A 22,695-nucleotide genomic window follows, 5' to 3' on the forward strand; every position below is an offset into this window, starting at 1 on the left:
GCACACACTGCCCTAACATGTTACATTCAGCACAACATTTAACCCAAAGCAAGCAATTAGCATACTGTAATATGAATTATCAATGTAATATTCTTCTAATTCTGAGTAATATAGGAGTAAATAAGCTAAAGAAAATATTTTGAGAAATGAAAATTGATTTTGTGAAGGAAAAAAATGTTAAGGGGAAAATTATTTTGAGGGAGAAGTGATTTGGGGGAAAAACTGATAAGGATTTGGGGGAAACTGGATTGAGGGGGAAAAAAGGAGAAGAAGCTGATTCTGAGGAGAAAAACTGATTTAAAGGGGAAAATGATTATGGGGAAAGATTGATTTAGAGGAGAAAGAACAAAATATTTTGATGGGGAAAATGGATTTTGATGAAGAATTTGACAAGGATTTGGGATAAAAACTGGGGAAACAAGGAAAGATTTCCGATTTTTTTTTTTATAGAGAATAACTGATTTTCAGAGAAAATGATTGTGGGGAAAGATTGATTTAGAAGAGAAAAAATGTTTTGAGGAAAAAGTTGATCATCTTTCAAAACAGAAACTGGATTTTAAAAAAAGAAAACATTCAGAACATCAGAAAATGATCTTGTGGGAAAGATTGACTTTGAGGAAGAAAAAAAAAGATTTTCATTAAAAACTGATTTTGTGGGGGAAAGTGGGAAAGGAGGAAAAACTGATTTTGAATAAAAACTATAATATATATATATTGATAGAAAAACTATATATATATATATATATATATATATATATATATATATATATATATATTACATTGCATATGTAATTGCATATGTTACATATGTGTATATGTTATATGTACACACACACACACACACACACATATATATATATATATACATATATATATATATATATATATATATATATATATACATATATATATATATACATATATATATATATATACATATATATATATATATATATATATATATATATATATATATATATATATATATATATATATATATATATATGTATGTATGTATGTATGTATGTATGTATGTATAATGTTTAATGTGTTTCCACTCTTGTTATTGCAGTTTATATGGTATATAAAGAAAACTGACATGTACATCATAGTGACACATAAATTGACATATATACTGTATACATCAGGAAACAAGCTTTTTAGGGATGACTCAAGGTGATTGTATCAATTTGCTAACATTCAGATAACATGCCTTACATGTTATCTGATTCTCTCATTGTAAAGAATATATATTGAGCCCATGCTTATTTAACCAAGAATGCTGAAATACATTTCTCTGTAGCTCTTGAGGGTGCGAGTGTCCGGATGTGGCCAGTACACGTCGTGCAGTGACTGTCTCGGTGCCAGCGATGCTTACTGCGGCTGGTGCACACTCGAAAGCAGGTAAGAGTTTCTTTACTAGCAAATCGACCACAAGTATATACGACAAATATACTGCATATCACACGACATTAACCTATGCATCCAATATCAATAAATCTCTGTTCTCTGTCATCTCAGTACAACTCTCAATAATACACTTCTGTTTCTCCGTCACTCAAGCTATAAGAAATTTCACAACTGCACGCTTTCCTAAGTCAAGTGATAATGTTTCATTTACATGCATCCACTTGCCAGATGGTTCTACCCAAAGCAATTTAAAAGTGTGATACAGTCCAATCCAAAAACAAGGCTGAGTGGATTAAAGGAAAATGACATGTCATACTTTTACATAACTATTTATAGTTATGTTTAATGAAATGGAACATCTTCAAGACAAGTTCCTGTTGTCGCTTACGTTATGGCAGATATAAATGGTCATTTCCTTTTTGCTAGCTTTAGAAGACAAAAATATGTTACCAGGAATCCACATAGTGTCACGTAATGGAGGTTAGGGCGGATTCAAGTGTAGATAAGAGCTTTCATTAAAGAGAGGCAGGCAGACAAATCCAAATCATGAGACAATAGCGTAGTCAAAAAACAGGCAATGGGTCAGGCGATCGGCGAACGGGCATAAACGAGACAAAACAAGAATTGAGAACAAGGGCGAGAACATGGGCGAGAACATGGGCGAGAACAAGGGCGAGAACAAGGGCGAGAACATGGGCGAGAACAATATCAAAACTCAAGATCACACATGAACCGAGAAACGAACGCTTGCTATACGGATAACACACGTAATACTTCGCAAAGGCTTAGTGTTCAAACAGTCTCTTTTATGTGTGGTGTGATTGTGTGTGAGATTGCGGTCCATGGCGGCCATATTTGTAGGTTGCAGTGCAGCATGGGAAATGTAGTCACTGGTTTGCTGAGATATGACACATAGCCATCTTTTCATCTTTTAGAAAACGAAAAAGTAGTGTTTTATCTCTGATTGTTACAAAGCATTGACATTGGAGACTCCTTAAAAAAAACAAAGCAAAATAAACGTGTCCTTACAGAAAACATCACCATTTTACAAAATCTTTTCATGCGGCACGTCTGATATAAAGCATTTCGAGTTTACTTTTTATTTTGTGATCGCCGTACCCGAAATTGCTCAATTTTGCTTTGGCTTTTTTCAAAATTTCTGCTTTTTTTTGTGGAAAAGTACTTGAATTAGTGAAACTTTCACAGTGATTTGTGTTGGTAAATGAGACCTTTTAGCTGTACTCGTGTGACGCACGTGAATCGCAGATGACCTTTGGCTGAACGTGCGTTTTAATGACATCACCGCAAATTTGCAGATTTTTATTTTTTTTTAAAACCCACGCTCCTCCGAATATTTGCGGAGTTTGCTTGATTTTTTCGTTCATTTCTGCGATCGCAAAATCGCATAATCCTGGCAGGACCGATAAACGTCCCGTCGTAAGTTGTTTCCATAGAAACGCTCATTTTTGCCTCGATGCAGATGACTCGTCTTCATTACGAACCTTCATTTGTACACCGATTGTGGAAAAGGACACTGTTAACAGCGAAGGAGTTTTACGGGCACTTCAAAGCTCAAATGTGAACTCGGATTGCTCGCGGTTAGTTTATAAGCGGTCGGCTTTATGTACGGTTGAAGTTTAGTTTGAACGTAGGGCGCTTGGAATGGAAACGGAATGACCGAAACACTCGTGCTGAAGCTCCCTCCCCATTTCGTTCATCTGACTTTCTGACAAAGGCCTGTTGATGTTGCGACCACACTAGCTCATTCAGGGAGAAATGTCAGACCAGATTGGGAATCTTTTTAACCACATGCATGTGCAGTAGTATGTGTATTGTGCAACACAACACTCTATTGAGGAGTGTACGCCTGAATGTATACAAGCTGTGTGTATGTTCAGTTTGCTTTGAAGATATGAGACACTATAGCGCACCAGATATTAAGCATGCAAATCTCAACTGTGTGTTTTTGTGTGTGTGGGAGGGTGGGGGGTTGGGATATGGGTAAAGTCATGCTAGGTCAGCGTGCTTGGCCTCAAGTCTGAGCTTCACCTCAATTGACTCAGTGTCTGATCGAGTCATTATTAATCTAATTATACTGCAAGTAATATCGTTAATCCTCCCAATACGTGCCGTTCAAGAAGTCATAATAGACGTCTTTTACAGTTCTAAGCATCACGCATTTGGTACTCGGTTAAAGAAAGCGCTCACTGTTTTGTGTGGAAATGTGTTTGTTCGCTATGGGAACAATTTGGATAGTGAAAGAGACACAATCAATACATATTAATGCTTCATCTAGTAGAGCAGCAGACGTTTGGAAGAACGAGTGGGCCTTATAGTTTACAGGAAGGATTTTGTGTGAGCACGATTTCCGTTCGGACTACGTAATGACTCGCATGAATAACATTTACTTTGCTTCATGACGCTGAGTTTTATTCGGAGGTTTAAAATGATCAAACCGCACTTTAAACGCTTTGGAAAATCATTGTGTGTGTGTGTGTGTGTGAGTGTGTGTGTCTGGGGGATTTTTCTCTGATGTCTCATTCTGTTCTATTTTCAGCAGCTGGGCTGACCTCTTGGCTCTGACCGTCTCTGAGCTCCTGTAAAAGTTCAGACATTCATACTTGCACACACACACACAAACACACACACACAGTTGGTAGGAGTCTAAGTAAGCAAACAGTATTCCTCAGCCTCATGTAAAAGCTTTGTATGTTCTTTTTTTTTGTTTTTAAAGCATATAGTTTCATGAGAACAAGCGTTTTTTTCATCGGCCATCTCTACTACAATAGCAATGCACCCATATTGTTAGGGATTGAAAAACATCTTACTTTGTTACTCTACTGAATTATTATTTTGGTAAGATTTATACTCGACTTGAGGACTATTGAAACTGATTACTAATATTGAATCTCGAAGACAAGAAAAGCCTATGTTCATGGTTTTATTTAGACCATGTCCAAATTGTCTGTAGTGTATGAATAGGTGTGTCAATGTGTGTGACTGTGTGATGGATTGTCACCCCGTCCAGGGTGTACCCCACCTCGTGCCCGATGCTCCCTGGGATAGGTTAAAGGTTCCCCGTGACCCTGTAGAATAAGTGGATGGATGGATATCATATAAATTTGTTACCTTAATCACATGCAATTCTATCATAATATGTCAAGCAAGATTGTAGACTACCTAGTGGATTAAAATAAATAAATAATTAAACATTTAAAACCGTATATAGAACGTCAAATAAAGTTAAACAAACCGTATATAGAACGTCAAATAAAGTTGAAAAAAATTTTTTTGGAGCTGACAGAAAACATGTTCAGAGAATATGATGTCATTTCCAGTAAGAGAACATGGTGAGCATCGATGCTCCCTAGTTTTTGTGGTGCATTGTGGGATTTCTTTGGAGAACGAATGTTCCGGTGCACTGGAAGGATTTCGCGATTGAGACAGCGCTTTAAAATGGCCGACTCCCTGATCAGTGCACTGAGCTGTTTGATACACAGCCTTTCGCCCACCTGACCATCTAGTCATCGCATTAAGAAGTTCTTGATCCACTAAAACAGGTGTGTTAGATTTTGACTGGAGATGAATCCTGCAGGAAGGGTAGATCTCAAGGAAGAGGGTTGCTGAAAACTGCTTTAGACCTTCATAGTACTTGTTACAAATCTCGAAGGGCTCTTCTTATTTACATGTCAGTTTGCCAGTACATTTAGGAGTAGCGACCTTTTGACTTTCACTCGAGTATATTTTTGTGTGGATGCTTTCACTTTGAATTGAGCTTTTGACACCGCACTTTCACTCAAGTATAATTTCTCGTTACTTTTTCCACCCCTGATTAATTGAAGGTACTCAAATGCCCAGAGACTTTTAGGGTATTATGGGACACGTTGGCTAGAAAAGAACTTGATTTCATGAAATATTTGAAGGATTAGACTGAGCAAGGGCGATGCGGTTGGATTTCGTTTGATCTCATATGAACGCGGTCGTAAGAAGTATATGAACGCTAATCCTAACCTTAACTTTAATACCTTTTCATTTCATTTCATCGTTTCATGAGACCATGTTGCTTCATATCTCAAAGTAGTATTAAACTTATATGAAATAAATGCTTACTTATAATAAGCAGAACAATGTCTAACGCAACTCAAAATATATAAATAGGAATATGCTTGAGAGTCTGTTTTCACTTTCCATAAAAAGCTAACTGGGGTCTACTATAGTTTAAGGGCAGTGTGACATTGCTCTGTGTGTGTGTGTGTGTGTGTGTGTGTGTGTGTGTGTGTGTGAGAGAGAGAGAGAGAGAGAGAGAGAGTGAGATAAGGACAGTGGGAAGGTATGTGTGTGGGCAGTGTAAAATGGAGCAATGAGCGGGAATATTTGGGATTACCATTTGTAACATAAGTCATAATAAAAGGCCTCTGTCTGAAAGGGAATTCCATGTCTAATAGACCCACACACACACACAAACACACACACACACACACACACACACACACACACACACACACACACACACACACACACACACACATCCATGTATAGATAAAGACTGGTCTTGTTAGCCTTTTTAATGAAATTAGCAGCGCTGTGATCTCAGTGCCGGGGGGGGCTGTTGTCATGGGAACGTGTGTGAGTGGAATCAAACCCACACCCGTGCTGAAGATCGGTGTCTGTGTGTTTTCAAAATGCCCTGTCTGTTGATAAGAGGTTACCACTATAATGCGTGGATGCATTATGTGTGCCTGCCCTCTGTCTGTCTGTGATTTTTATTTATTTATTTATGTATTTTGTGCCACGTCTCTGGATAAACTTCGGTTTCCCATAATGCTCTCTGGTCTGTGCAGGTGCTCGGTTCAGCAGGAGTGCTTCAGTGGTGTGGCGCATTCGTGGATCAGTATGGGTGAAGGGCCTCAGCAGTGCCCTTCCATGACCTTTACTCCACCAGAGTTCAGCCTGACGGCCGGCATTACGGTAATCAACATACACAAAAGTTCACAATTCAAAAATTTGGACATTTTCTTCAACCTTCCTGAACGGAGATGTGTTTCACTTTTGTTTATCAACCAGTAGTAAAGTTCTAGCTTCATAAATCACCGAAAGTGATAGAGAAAATCACATTTAAAGAGCAGGAACTTCATATAAGGTTTTTTCCAGCTTGGTTTGGTGTACTATACTTACTTAAAGTTGAGGTATAGTTTTTTTTGGTTGTTTGCTAGAATTAAGCCACACTGACATCTGATGGGTTCTCCCAAACCCCACATAACTGTAATGCAGTCCACTTTGTGGTACTCTCTATATGTCAGGGGTTGGGAGACGTAGGCGGATACAAGTGCAGATTATTCATTATGTGAAGTACAAACAAAACAAAAACAACCAAGTCTGTGAAAACAAGAACCGGAAACATGAAGTGTTGATACGAGGCAAAAAAAAAAAAACCCCATACAGACTTTATAGGCGATACTGTGGCATACACAACAACCAACGGCAATACAACAGCAACAACAGAAGCTTCACTACGAGACACTGAAAAACTAGTGCCGAGTCCCAATTCACCTACTTATACTATGCACTCTTTTTGTGCAGAAAAAGTACATCCTTTTGAGTGTGAAGCAAAAGAGTAAGTACTGGGAAATACTAACACATCATGTAATGTCATGTCCTTATATAACGTATACTAGATACATTCATTTACCATCCCCTTGATATATTTTTCCACATTTCATTTACAACTCTCTAAAATGTGCCCTTGAATTCGGTGAAGCAAACCATTACAAAACTCCTCCTCCCTCGAACAAGGAGTTGTGGGCAGTATCAGCTGAAAAAGTGTCCACGGAGCCACACTTTGAAAATCTACCGGAAATATTAGACTATCCGGGTACCTTTGGGGATACTCGATTCAACATACTACGATTTTCACTAATTCTCATCTCGGATACTATTTAGGACGGATAGAAGGCGAATTGAGATGCAGCATAGAACTTAAATAGTGGTGCTAATCAAGATGAAACAGGAAACAAGTGTGAGTGATTAGTGACATGTGACTGATGGGTAATGTAGTTCTGCGCCCCTTTGGTGCTACCATGACACTATATATGATGGATGTTGGTGCTACCATGACGCTATACATGATGGATGTTGGTGCTACCATGACGCTATATATAAAATGGATGTTGGTGCTACCAGGACGCTTTATATAAAATGGATGTTGGTGCTACCAGGACGCTATATATAACGGATGTTGGTGCTACCAGGACGCTATATATAAAATGGATGTTGGTGCTTCCAGGACGCTATATATAACGGATGTTGGTGCTACGAGGACGCTATATATGATGGATATTGGTGCTACCCTGACGCGATATATAACGGATATTGGTGCTTCTAGGACGCAATATATAATGGATGTTGGTGCTAACAGGACGCTATATATGATGGATGTTGGTGCTACCAGGACGCTCTATATATAATGGATGTTGGTGCTACCATGACACTATATATATATATAATGTATATAGTAAAAGAGCAGTATAGTTTCCACTGAAACAGGACATTTCTGACAAACATATACAGAAAAGAGCTTTTCCACCGACTGATTGAAATCATACTCTATTGCCGAAATGCAAAATAAGTTCAGGAGATCCAAACAGCAAGGTCTGGTATAAAATGTGTCATCAGTCCAAAGAAAGTGCTGTGGCTGTGTTCCATTCTGAAGTGATTAAGACTATACCCTAGTTCCTCCAAACGTGACATTCTCCACAATGAGAACTCAGAAGTCTTTCCCTGGAGTCAACAGTAACAGCCATTTGGAAAGAACACAGAACATACAGCACTACAGCACTACAAAAACAGCTCTACTTATTTTTGGTTGCAATTCACGATTCCCAAATGTAATGTTAATAAGCTTCACACTAGGTTTAACCGTTTAAATGACAGTACAAAGAATCTCAAAGGCATTTTCACACCTGGCTCATTTGGAGCGTTTGTTTCGGAACCTGGTGCGTTTTCTCCCTTGGTTCGGTTCCTTTAGGCATATATTAACACAGCAATCATGCTCAGATCCGCAACGAAACAATCGGTCCAAGACCACCTGAATAAGGTAATTGACTCTGGAGCTGAGAAAGCAATCCGACCCAATGGACCAACAAACCAACCTGTTGAGCAATGCATAATGTTGAGCAATGCATGAAGCGTCAAAAGCGTGTTTGTTTTGCTAATGGCTCGCAACATGAATTGAGGTTCAACTTGAACCAAATGCCCCTCTGGTCTGACGAACATATTTCTGAACAGCTTTCAAAAATGCATAAAAACACCAATGTTTACAAGGTGTTTCACAAATGTCTCAAAGAGATGGGCTTTATTCGCTCTGTGGAAGATATAAATGAGATCAATTCTAATAACTACAGCTACAAGAAAGCCCCTATAAGCTTGCGGAGCTGCTGCTTATCCATCTGGGTAGATGACCACTCTTGTCACATAATGGAAGCTGAGATGGAAGCAAGTGCAGGTATGGTAGTTTGATTAAACAACATGTCCAAAGGATAAGACAGAAGACAGTAATCATGAACATGCAGAGGTCAGGCGAAAGCTACGAAAGCTACCCTAACTCATGTAATACTCTTTACCACCATGGTGAGCAGAAAAGCATCTCACACTTCACAAAATCCATTTATTGTCAGTGCAATAAAAGTATTTTTGCCTGAAGCATCCGTTAGGTGTACAGTGTATTATATATTATATGAGCTGAATGCTGTGGAGCTGGAACTGTGGAGCAATATTGTTTTTTGTTGTTTTTTTTAATTCTTAACTTTACCCATTCATGCTTGGACTGACGCATTTTCTAGCCATCTCCGCAGCAAGGTTTTTATCTCTCTACGAATAAGGTGCATCATCTTGCAGCTTCGCAGGTTGTTATCCTAAATCTCCTCAAAGCCAGTTGAAATAAAATTGATTCATATTTTCCGTTCTATTGAACAGGCGAGTGCTGCTGTAGGCTTTAAACCCTCTATATATCAGACTCTCTTATCTTAAATCCTGTCTGCCTCAAATGACTACCGCGTTAAACTTCCCAGAATATATTAAACCATCACCTGAATGTAATAAATTAAATCAGGCTCAAATTCAGCATGATAACACCGTCCCTCTAGAGCTGAAACAATGGCGTATGGTCTCTCAGTTTATGGTGTCTGGTATGTCCGGCATGTTCAAGCTCATACCTCTTGGAATAGTTTTACAGATGTGTTTTGGGCACCCCTTCTTTGATGGATTCCCCAGCTATCCATCATTCAAGGATACAGGAAACGGTTCCAGCTTCAGCTCCAGCACAAACAGGAAACAGGAAGCAGGAAGCAGCCGCCACTGTTGGGAAGTGCTCCATCTTGATGACAATAGCACACAGGGTGGAGAGAGAGAGAAAGGGAGAGAGAGAGGAAGAGAGACTGAGAAATGTCAGGTTATTCTATGACTTCAGCCAGCGAGCCTCTATCTTTGATCTTTGAATCAATTAGTGGAAAGATTTGTCCCCGTTGTGCTCGTCAGCGCTGTCACTTATTGAAAAATATTTGATTAGCCCAGCCGAGACGTGTGACCATTCATAGCATTCATGAATGTCATCTCAGATAGAACAGTGACTCGTTGATTAGAAAATTATGAGAATGAAATAAATGCGTACCCACACCCACACACACACCCGCCCACACACACACACACACCCACACACACAATAGTGACAATGCTAATGAAATGAAGTAGAGGGAATGAAGGAAAACAGAATTCATCTTTCTACGCCTCTTTGTCTTCATCTCGGGTTTAGTATCACAATAACTCATTGACTGAAAATTATTAAATTATTTCAATAGAATTAACATGCACACACACACACACACACACACACACTCACGCATATGCATACACTGAGCAATCAAACAAAAGAAAAGGAAGATAAAACATAATCATTTCTCTCTCCCGTTCTTAGCATGTGGGTATCTTGGTTAACGGAAGCATGCCCGACTTGGATGGTCTCGGACTTGAATGCGATTACGGGGTTGGCATGGCAACGGTCGCCACGGTGCACCTGGACGGTGGCCCAGCCAAAATCCAGACGTGCCCACTGCCCCCTTCCAGCAACTTTCCCAAGATTCCTTTAGGCCATGGTAAGTAGGGGCATTCAAGTGCTGTGTTTATATTTATATGTTCAGTTTAATATAGTATCCCGAACGCTGCTGAATTCTCAAATCTGATTGGTCAGAATCAGATTTGTGCTGATTCACTTAACAGCAACTTGGACAGGTTTATACGAATGCACCGGTTCTAATGTTATCGTTTCTATATTAACAGCTCGTTCACGGAGACTTGTACGGCAAATGTTGCATGTAACCTAAAACGAATAATACATGAATAATAATAATAATAAAGAGAAACATACAATCATATGTTGCATAGATATGGTGCAGGTTTCTGTAAGGAGATGTTTATATAACACGTATAGAAGGAATCTTCAGTGTCAGTGCTTAGTTATGTAAGTTTTCTGTCCCAGGAGGGCTACTATAGAGAGCTATACGAGAGCTAACATGTTTCAGTGTAACATTAAATGTAACTATAAACAGATAAATAAAAACAAGTATGATATGTCGTTCTTTAATACATTTTAATAATGGAATAGTTAGCGTACTAATTTTTGCTGTCGTATATGTATAAGAAGAATAAAACACTTCGGGGCATGCTGTTATAGGAAACTAATTAACTTCATGTTAGACCTCATTGATTATTTTTCTATAACAGCATGCCCCAAAGTGTGTGTCCCCCCCCCCCCCCCCCCCCCCTTTACCTTCAACGACATAATGAATTCCAATGATCAAATTTGGAGGTTAAAACAAAACCCGATAGTGGCTAGAACCGTGTAGGTGTTTTGAGGTGTGTGTGTGTGTGTGTGTGAGAGACTGTATGTCATTTTGACCTCCTCTACTCAGACCACATTTCCGTTCCTGTGGCGATCAAGGTGAACGGCACGTCCGTGGTGTCAGGAAAATTCGTCATCTACGACTGCGCAAGCACGGCGGAGATTAACCCGAGGACTGCGTGAGTGTTACACATATACTTACATCCCTGCTGTATTTTAATAACACATGTATATTTGCGAAGGTGACTCTTGCATATGTGTATATGTGCGTGTGTGTGTGTGTGTGAGAGAGAGAGAGAGAGAGATTGAGAGAGATTGAGAGAAGGTGTGAAATATGCCACATTTGATCAGGGTGATAATAAGCTAAGAGCCGTGGGAAGAACAGAGCGGACAGCTTCATTTCAGTAGCGTGCGCAACATTTTCAACCATCTGCAGTTCCTTGTCTCCTCTCCTCATCAGCATCACCTAGCAAAACGTCGGCTTTTTTTAATTAGCACTAGCTGATTTCGAGCGTGTTAGTCAAACAGTCACAGAGAGCTTTTCATTATGCAGCATATTCCTACCTGCGCCAGATTGTACCTGTCTTAAAGCATTAGCTGCCTTAATGTTTTCCTGATCCGTGGGAAGTGTTTTCCAAAAAATCCAACCGTTTTAATATTTAAATTATTTCGGTTATTTTATTTTGTTAATTAGCGAAACTCTGTGATCTGAATTCATTTGGAAACATGGTTGTTTTGGGATATATGGAAAATGAGCAGAAGCTTGTGCGTGTTTGTGGTGTGTGTGTGTGTGTTTGTGTGTGTGTGTGTGGACACAAAATCCCTCTGGGCAAAGTGGAATTAGATTTTTTTTTGGAAGATTTTTTGCTTTAATGCAGTTTGTCAGCAGAGTGCAGGATGGAATCAAAGCCATGTGGAGTCAATGTTAAAAATGAAAATAAATTTTCGAACAGTACAGACGAGATCTCAGAGTATCAATTAAACATGGAAGGAATGATGACTGGTCCAAACAGGAACCAACAGAACTTTTCCTCCAGTGCGTTTTCCTCCATCTTGAGAGGATTAATGCTATCGTGACGTTCAAATGAACGAAGTGTTTGGATTGATTGTAATGCTTTACGAACACTTCAGACTACGTTTACGAACCTTGCGTAAAACCTTCAGAAAGCAGCGCAGGAGAATTGATTAAAAGTGTCGACTATTGTTGCGGTCGTGATGCTTTGAGACATCTTTTGTGAAGCATCCAGAACATTTCTATTCATGCAGCTGACACGTTGACTTCTGGAATAAGCGAAGTTGTAGATGATGTACACAGAGCTGCTTCGTAGCATTGTTATAAATCCTAAATATGTTATGTTAAATAAATGTTCGCCCTACTATCAGGAGTTCATAATCCCGGCAATGTCTCTCTCTCTCTCTCTCTCTCTCTCTCTCTCCTCTGTCAATCACAATGACACTGGTCAATCATGTGCGTCTATGAGCTCAATAGTTGTGCCCAAATGTTTGTATACACCTTGCAGAATCCGCTAAATCTTAATAGTAAATCTTAACCCTGCGTTTCCTCTCCCACTGTATTTTCTTTTTGCTGGGGAGAGACAGAGCTTAGCCTTTTATCTAGCTGTCAGTGCAGACCAGTGTTCCCAACTTAGTGACTTTTCAGACCCCTTTAGCGACTTTTTATTTTGCAAAAAAGCGCGTTACGACAAATCTAGCAACTTTTTGGACAAAGCTTAACAACTATCCATATCTCTCCAGTTCTGTCCTGCAAGCGCGAGGTCTTGCTTTCCCACTGCACTCTCACCTCTCTCTGTCTGCTCTGTTCAGTGAGAGGCTGAGAGCCGGAGATTTAACAATGCCGTGGATAACCAGACGTGCCCTTCATCCCAATTTACATCATTCACATTCGAACGTTTTTAGAACGCAAGACGGATGTAATGCAACATGTTTTACATGTAAAATAGTACACGTTATTACAGCCTAGTTCTCTTGTTCAAAGTAGTTACAGTGTTCAGAAACATTTGATATCATTCATGTTCCATACCTGTCTGTTGTATAGCTTTATAAAAGTCATAAAAGTTATTTTAAAATATCATAAAAGTTATGAAAAGTAATTTAAAAAAAAGTACAAAAACACAAAAGCAAAAAAATCTATCTATCTATCTATCTATCTATTTATCTATCTATCTATCTATCTATCTATCTATCTATCTATCTATCAAAACAGCTTGTAGAAGGTTATATATAGATAGATTTTATATCGAATAGATAAACATTATATCTGGTCTCCTCCAATATGGGGGGGTGGGGGTTTATGACACATGATAGGAGAGGCTTGGGGGGCTTTAGTTACAAAAGGTTGAGAATCTCTGCTCTAGTTTGTAAGTTTGTTTATTGGGCATTTGCTGCTTTTAGTTTCCCACTAATGTTAACCACTTCCGTCCTGAAGTAAAAAAAAAAAAAGAAATATTTAGTACTAGACTGAAAGGGCAGCATATATTGCGGTGAAAAATATTCATACTCATGGAGTTGCTGTGAACTCTGTAATATGTGGGTTTGGAGTTTCTGTTAAATCTTTTCACTGAATTCCAGTTACCATAAGCGCCTGCTGCATCACATGGAGCTGACTTGGCATGCATTCCTTTGCTCTATAAACTCCCATAGCTCATAAAATGACTTACAATAATGTTTATGTTTCCCATTTCTAATCCAGCCAGTTGGAAATCTGTAAAACATTAATTAACCGTTGTAGACTAATGGCTGCTGGGTTTAATGTGTGTCTCATATTCTTCAGCTAACCACAAACATAGTGGGCTGGAATGTGTGTATTTGGTCTGAGAGGGTAAACGGCGCAGTTATATAGCACTTTTATCCAAAGCGCTTTACACTGTGTCTCATTCACCCATTCACACACGGTAGCAGAGCTGCCATACAAGGTGCTAACTTGCCATCGGGAGCAACTTGGGGTTCAATGTCTTGTCCAAGGACACTTCAGCATGTGGAGTCACGTGGGCCAGGAATCGAACCGCCAACCCTACGATTAGTGGACAACCCGCTCTACCACCTGAGCCACAGCCACCCTGGGTGAGAGGGTGAGAGTATATTTGGTCTGAGAGGGTGAGAGTGTATTTGGTGTGAGAGTGTGAGTGTGTATTTGGTCTGAGAAGGTGAGTGTGTATTTGGTCTGAGAGGGTGAGAGTGTATTTGGTGTGAGAGGGTGAGAGTGTATTTGGTCTGAAAGTGTGAGAGGTTGAGAGTGTATTTATTCTAAGGGTGAGAGTGTGTATTTGGTCTGAGAGGGTGGGAGTGTATTTGGTCTGAAATGGTGAGAGTGTGAGAGTGTGAGAGTGTGTATTTGGTCTGAGAGTGTGAGACGGTTAGAGTGTGTATTTGGTCTGAGAGGGTGAGAGTGTGTATCTGGTCTGAGAGGGTGAGTGTGTATTTGGTCTGAGAGGGTGAGAGTGTGTATCTGGTCTGAGAGTGTGAGAGTGTGTGTTTGGTCTGAGAGGGTGAGTGTGTATTTGGTCTGAGAGGGTGAGAGTGTGAGAGTGTGTATTTGGTCTGAGAGGGTGAGAGTGTGAGAGGGTGAGGGTGAGAGGGTGAGAGTGTGTATTTGGTCTGAGAGGGTGAGAGGGTGAGAGTGTGAGAGTGTGTATCTGGTCTGAGAGGGTGAGAGTGTGAGAGTGTGTATTTGGTCTGAGAGGGTGAGAGTGTGAGAGGGTGAGAGTGTGTATTTGGTCTGAGAGGGTGAGAGTGTGAGAGGGTGAGTGTGAGAGGGTGAGAGTGTGAGAGGGTGAGTGTGAGAGGGTGAGAGTGTGAGAGTGTGTATCTGGTCTGAGAGGGTGAGAGTGTGAGAGTGTGTATCTGGTCTGAGAGGGTGAGAGTGTGAGAGTGTGTATTTGGTCTGAGAGGGTGAGAGTGTGAGAGGGTGAGTGTGTATTTGGTCTGAGAGGGTGAGAGTGTGAGAGTGTGTATCTGGTCTGAGAGGGTGAGAGTGTGAGAGTGTGTATTTGGTCTGAGAGGGTGAGAGTGTGAGAGGGTGAGTGTGTATTTGGTCTGAGAGTGTGAGAGTGTGTATCTGGTCTGAGAGGGTGAGAGTGTGAGAGGGTGAGTGTGAGAGGGTGAGAGTATGTGTTTGGTCTGAGAGGGTGAGAGGGTGAGTGTGAGAGGGTGAGAGTATGTATTTGGTCTGAGGGGGTGAGAGGGTGAGAGTATGTATTTGCTCTGAGAGGGTGAGAGTGTGTATTTGGGTGTGTGTGTGAATCGGGGTTTAGAGTGCCAAGTGTTTGTGCAGTTGTGATTCTCCCACGGTCTCCGTGCAGCAGTTTCTAGGTGAATGCTTAATGACAACCAGACATTACAGTGACATGCATTCCGTACCACAAACTCTGGCAACCCGGAATCAATTACTCACAGTGGATTACTCTCTCTCTCTCCCTGTCTCTCTCTCTCTCTCTCTCTCTCTCTCTCTCTCTCTCTCTCTCTCTCTCGCTCTCTCTCTCTCTCGCTCTCGCTCTCTCTCATACTGACAGAGAGATAATTGAAAGTGTTTGTTTAACCAAAGCACTTTCAAGGAGCAGCTGAATCTGTGTGTGTGTGTGTGTGTGTGTGTGTGTGTGTGTGTGTGTGTGTGTGTGTGTGAAAGCTCTTAAGATGTCTCACTGTAACCACACCGAAGGAAACCTTATCAGAGGCACAGTTTTTTTCGCTCCTATCTCTCCCATCCTCCTTCTCCCATCCCACTATTTAGCCATTCCTGCTGACACTACAGTCCGTACCAATTACACACACACACACACACACACACACACACACACACACACACACACACACACACATACATACAGTTACCTAGCCTCCCAGAAAGAGTTCATACAAACCCCCCACTCACTGTCGTAAAGCACTCACCCTTATCATGAAGGCACTATCTCTGACAGCAGTAATGTCGGTCATGCCCCAGTGACTCACATACACACACACACACACACACACACACACACACACACACACACGTGCATCCACACACTCCGTGGAGGTTATGGTGTTTTGGTGTTATCTTGAGTAAGCACACACTACATCTCTATCTGTGTCATGAATGAACGGAAAGCTCAAGTAAGTTGTGTTTAAAAGGATGCCTCATTGACTTCTCTCGCTCTCTGTCTGGCTGTGTGTGTGTGTGTGTAAAGGAATCTCCTGAGACTCCCCAGGGTCCCATTTGACCTTTATAGAGAATAATTCCATCTCCCTTGATCTCTGACCTCTCAAGTGTGTGTTTTATTCATGTGGGAGGTGTTGAGTTATGGGCGTATCTTATCTGCCAAAAAGAAATGATACCCCTATGATAACTCTATGTGTGTGTGTGTGTTTGTGTGTGTGTGTGTGTGTGTGTGTTTCTAACATCCAGGTGTACAAGCTGCCTGAGCACAAAGTGGCGATGTTACTGGGACAACCAGCTCAACACGTGCATTTCTGATAAAGACAAAAGCCAAGGTTTGGTATTTGAGGTTAGTACTAGTACTGTCAATCACAACATCCACCAATCACAGACTGCCAAATCAGCCACCTCCAATAAAACCCACCAATCACGTGATTTGCCAGGAGATCCCCATTCCTTTCTGAAACTGTCTGATGCTGAGCTTGTGTACTTAATGATGATGATCGTCGATACGGCCAGCAACTAATTGCCCCTTGGTGATAAATAAAATGTATTCACGTCACTTCACTTCACTTTTTACCCAACAGCCTTTGAATTCAGTTCAATCCTATACCTTTATGTTTAGTTCTATTTAGTTTAATTCCATTTGTTTCAGTTGAACTTGATTTGATTCAATCTGATTTGATTCTGTTTGATTCAGATTAATTCAATTCAGCTCTATTCTAATCTATTCTATTCAGAGAGAACCAGCTGGACTGTTAAACATACGGGGCTGAGCCCAGAGTCTTCTCCACGCATTTTTCCAGCTGAGCTAGTAGCCTAAGTTTTGTTTTATGGAAGCTGAGGTAACTGATCTGTCAATATATTACATGATCAGAAAAATGTTGGATTTATCATGAAACTTGTCTGGGGTGATGTCTCTGTTTGTAGAACTACCAGACTGATCAAATCTAAAACTTTTCTAACTAGGCTAGTTTGGTGTTGCTAGCCAAGGGGAGGCACAACGAAGCTATCACAGTATGGGTTTAGCTGATACAGTGCCATGAAGAGTACATTATCTTTTTCTTGTGCTCTGCTCATATTGTTCCACATAAACTGGAGCTCACATAAACATTTACACACCTTGTTTTCCTTGTCTGCATGACAGGATATGACTGTTTCCGTTTCAATCTCTTTACTGGTTAAAAAGCAAAAATCGGCGTATATCCATTTTTCCTCACACTGACTGTGTGAGCTAGTGTTTGGCAGAATTGATATCTGTCAGCCAATAAGACATGAGGATTTCCACGTATTTTCCTGTAAGCCCTGTCTGATTGGTCTCGTCACCATTCACTGAAGATATAAAATTACAACACCGCCGTCTTGATTTACTTACGTCCAGTTACGTAGTCACAAAGTGGAGAATTATTCAGGGATAAAGAAAAAATCTTCAGGGCTACAGACCCGAATGCTCAGGCCAGGTTACATCCTTGGTGAGAACCTCTGTCTCTGAGAGTCAGTCAAGGACAAGGCAAACCATTTTAATAGGGCTCGTAAAAAACAAACATTCTCATCCCTCCTGTGGCTTACAAACCTGCTTAATGCGATAATATTCCATTTTTAACAGTCACCGGACTGCTTGAATGGCATCCAAATGCATTCTTACTCTTTTCTGGGACACTGGCTGAGTTTGATGGGCCCAGTGGAGCACGTATGTTACCGAGCAGACACAACGTGAAGCCATTTAACTTGTGCTAATGACGTACAACCTCAGTGTAAGAGCAGGGAGTATCGAGGATCTGGAAATTGTTTACAGCTTAACATTTACAAGGTCGATCATTTTGATGACTTGGATCAAGTTGTTCTGCATTACTGAAGTAAGGCTACACCTACGTTCACACATACCTTCACTTCAGTGCTGAAAAGGAAATCTTTTGCTGCAAAAATGCCATGTATTTCTATCAGTATGGGGAAATTTGCTCCCAACAAATAGCTAATGCGGCATTTGACTAAAACTTTCTGAACGCCAACTGAAAAAACCAACGAAAACATACAATTCCTACTTGGGAACTTGGGGCGGTCTTATTATTCCAGAGTTTAGCAAGTGACAGCAGTATCAAATCAACACACATCACAGTTGCTAACAAAAGACGACTAGGAAGCTTCTACGTTTTTTCCCACTTTGTATCTTGAACTCACAGAGATAAAAAAATATATGTTTAAAAATTCACAGAATTCCAGTCTTTTTAGTCGCTTTTTGAATATAGATGGAGTGATGGCATAAAGGATGTCAGAAATACCAGACTGAGCAAAAATAAGTTTGAAGAGTGGAATGTATAAAAACAGAAAGAAAAAAATCCCCCGATGGCCCTGGTGCTATGGTCCAGCCAAACAGTCATGAAGGTTATAAAAGCCAGAAGCATGTCTAAATAAAAACAGAGAAAGCATGTGCTCCACGGCATATCGAATCCAGATCCTCAAATAAGCAATGGCAAAGGAACAAAGGCAGAAAAGCTGCTAGAGATACAAAGCGTTAATTAGCAGTTTCAGACAAACAGAATAAGAGAAGGAGAGTGAGAGGAGGAGTGTGAAGACATGGTGCTGATTCACAAACCTAAAAACTTATGACCTCATCCAAGCCACAGCCACGTTGCCTGACACCCACTGTTGTTCTTAGCGCCCACGACATCACCTTAAAAGCAAGCTAGCGTCTTTGTGCCACCGCTGCCGCCTCGATTTCCTCTCTCCTGCTGAGGACGGGGATTTTATTAAAATGTGGTCAAAGCATGGGCATAGTGATGTGGACGGCAGGGCAGATACTGTATTGTGTGGGTAGACGTGGCAGATATGTGAAGACGTCTTATGTCACTTTCTTTTCTTGGGTTCCATTGTTCGTTCTGTGCTTTGTTCCATTCTTTGGATAAGGATGTTTTTACACTGATCTATACCTTTTCCTTTTTGGCCAGTCACCCCCATAGACATACGGCCAAACAGGAAGGTGGGTGTATTTATGGCGGAGGAAACGCGGATGTCTATTGTTTTCTCTAACTCTTAGTTCCTGTGTCTTCCTGTTACCCAGAATGCAGAGGAATGTCCCAGGATCATAACTCAGAAAATCCCCCCATGGCCCACAGGGATCGCTCAAGATATCACGCTTCGCCTCAGAAATGTGATGCAGGTAGGATCGCTGGGGTTCATTTACACTTGACAGAAATTGTTCATTATTCTGGTCTCAATTTAGTATTGCATGTTTTTTTATGTCTATATTATCTTGATGATAAACTTAGTTTTGTTGGATTTCGAGGATTTTTTTTATATTTACAGTGTGTAGCGGTTTAATTGTTTTAGTCGGGGGTTCGAATCCCACGTCCGCCATGTGTGTACATACATTGCATGTTCTCCCCGTGTTTCGGGGGTTTCCTCTGGGTACTCTGGTTTCCTCCCCAGTCCAAAGACATGCGCTGTTTTATGATTGACATTTCCAAATTGTATATATTTGGAATATTTATACATTTCCAAAAGTGTGTGTGTGTGTGTGTGTGTATATATATATATATATATATATATATATATATATACATATACATATACATATATACATATAAGCGGTATGGAAAATGGATAGGATATTCTGATTGGTCAGAAGGTGTTGATGAATATTCTATAATAGCACCGCACAGACATTTCCAGCTACAGAGATTATATTATCTTATCGTGCTCATTCTAATATTGTACATTATCGTTTCTATAGTAACAGCTTACACAGGGATTAATATGGCAGACACTCAATATGAACGGATTAAAAAGGCGTGTACTTGATGATGTGATTGTGAGGAGATGTTTATTTAGCGTATTTTAGGAAGGTGGGTCCAATGTCAGCACTTTGGTGACAAGGTGAAGCTGTAACTTTAAGATTTCAGGACAGAGGACTTTTAAGTTTTGTGGTTTCTTGGTAACATGGCAAGCTGCATTTTTTTTGAGAGAGAGAGAAGAGGAAGAGAAAGGGAATGAGAGGCTGGTCAGGGAATGACCATTTATACCTGTTATAATATGAGTCTTAACAGGAACTAACTTTTTTTGTAAATTAAACTAATAAATATAACTATAAATGGATAAATATTCATTCTTTAAATAGTGATTGGGTGTCTTTTTTTAAACCAAATTCTGTGGTATTAATGGTATTAAACATTTTGGGACATGCTATTATTGGAAAATAATCAACTTTGGGTTTGGTAGCTTTGATCATTTTCTTATAATAGCACACCCAGTTGTGTGTTATTGCGCCCATATTTCACTCAGTTTAACTTATTTTAATTAGTTTCAGCAGTTGATATTTATTTTGTGAACTTTATGGTTAATTTTTTATAACAGGTTTTTAGTTTTTAGTTCTTTAATAGTTTTAGTCGTGTACAGTATTATCAATAACTACGTTTACATGGACAGCAGTAATCTAATTATTGACCTTATTCTGAATAAGACAATATTGAGATTAAGGTGTTTACATGAGTCGCTTTTAGAATACTCCTTTCATGTTCCCATTTTACATGTTATAGAACATAGATCGATTAACGGCACACGTCATTACGTCACCGCTCCACGCCGTCCGACGTCCCACCAGAATTCCACATGCCAACATACAGTTGGTTTTCGTTATGGAACCGTATACAGTTTTGGGTGTTTCATTTTTCATTTTACCAAAACTTCAAGTGCAGTTAATTATTTGTCATGCTGTACGTGCTAATAGACGACTTCTTGAAGCTGTGGGCTGCGTCCAAAACTACGTACGTACCTACTATATAGTACATGTATTTCTCCTACCATATAGCTGGTAAGTATGCAGTTTGGGACGCAGCCGTGCTCTCTTGTTTGCCATAAAACGGTTGAGCACTGCCATGTGTGTGAACGTGTCCTTTCGCAAAATGAGGTGAAAACTCAAACATGACGTTAATAGTGTGATTAAGGTGTGTACATGTCTGTAATGCACTTCGATAATGCGACTAAAACAGGAATACTCCACATGTCTTAATTTGATTCGTGTTTACTTCGAGTATGACTTTAGTCAGATTAAGGTAATAAAAAATTGCTGTCTACATGCTAGTTTCTTAATCAGAGTATCGTCTTAATCAGGTTAAATATCAGATTATTGTTGTCCATGTAAACATATTGACTGGACATTGTCCTTTCTATTGTAATACCTTATTAAGCTCAGTTTCACCTTTGGGTTTTCTGGGGTTGAAATTGTTTTTGAACATAAAAATAATCTTGGAACAGTTCGAATGCCGGACTTTTCTAAAAGCATGATGTATACAGTATTGCGCTAGTAATGCAGATAGTCTTTACTTTAGATATCTACGTGTATTTAAGTGCAAACACTTAAAATACTCCATGTGAAATGTTGCTGCTTATCAGGTTATTTCTGTCTTTACCCAAGTATAGAATTTGTGAAGTTTATGCTCACTCGCAGTTGAATCTGCGGATCTCACAGCGGCCTCCAAAGCCATTTACAAATGATCAGACACACGGTGAGATGTGATGATGATGATGACGATGATGATAATGTGCGAGTGCGATTTTAATCGTGGAATATTTCAGTTCTAGGTATCAGGTCACATTGTGACACATATTCCACAAAATGTATGATGTGTGAATTGAGGCAAGAGCTACTTTTAGAGTTTCAAATTCTCCTGCTTAATATTGCTTAACACAACTGACATTGCTATGATGAATTTCCTTTCCTGAGTTCTGTGCTTCGCTTCAAGTACGCTCATAAAACTTGGGCTACTTCTTATAAATGAGACATCCTGTTTATAAAATGAGCCTGTGACGCCCACATGCTGCAAAATCACACACACACACACACACACACACACACACACACACACACACACATGGTCACAGAGTCAAGAAGTCTATAAACGTTTTGCTCTGGCTAACCCAGAGTCAACTACTTAGAGTCAAACACAGCATTAAGAGCTAGCACAGACATATAAGACACACATGGAAATCCAAGCTAAAACCACAAACCACTAGCCCTAGTGGTAATATCTGCAGTCTGGTTTGCACACATCTATGAGCTTGGATTGTAAGCGTTTTTTAAACGGTGAAATAAGCTACGTGAATGTTATTTTAAACGGGAATTCTGCATCATAACCAAAAATGCCATGTCACTTAATGATCACTTCAGCTGAGCTACTGCATTCTCACTCTTTGGGCTTTGAAACACACATGCTACTTGATCTCTTCCCACTGATCTCGTCTGTTT

The 22,695-nt window shown here is 40.0% G+C and overlaps 2 protein-coding genes across 3 annotated transcripts in view; one reads left to right on the plus strand and one right to left on the minus strand.

Moving 5' to 3' along the window:
* LOC108265469 (cytosolic sulfotransferase 2) overlaps nt 1-327 on the minus strand; it is a 278,533-nt gene extending 278,206 nt beyond the window's left edge. For both annotated transcript variants that reach the window (XM_017467818.3, XM_053680165.1), the window contains exon 1: nt 318-327. The gene's annotated coding sequence lies outside the window, so the exon portion shown is untranslated. The remainder of the gene's footprint in view (nt 1-317) is intronic.
* The window catches only part of plxnd1 (plexin D1), a 113,879-nt gene that overhangs the window by 19,488 nt on the left and 71,696 nt on the right, over nt 1-22,695 (plus strand). The window contains exons 4-9 of the mRNA XM_017467847.3: nt 1,304-1,404; nt 6,252-6,378; nt 10,379-10,556; nt 11,373-11,481; nt 16,704-16,803; nt 19,513-19,611. Coding sequence (XP_017323336.1) covers nt 1,304-1,404; nt 6,252-6,378; nt 10,379-10,556; nt 11,373-11,481; nt 16,704-16,803; nt 19,513-19,611 — 714 coding nt within the window. The remainder of the gene's footprint in view (nt 1-1,303; nt 1,405-6,251; nt 6,379-10,378; nt 10,557-11,372; nt 11,482-16,703; nt 16,804-19,512; nt 19,612-22,695) is intronic.

Source organism: Ictalurus punctatus, chromosome 5 (assembly GCF_001660625.3).
Source record: "Ictalurus punctatus breed USDA103 chromosome 5, Coco_2.0, whole genome shotgun sequence".
Lineage (NCBI taxonomy): Eukaryota > Metazoa > Chordata > Actinopteri > Siluriformes > Ictaluridae > Ictalurus > Ictalurus punctatus.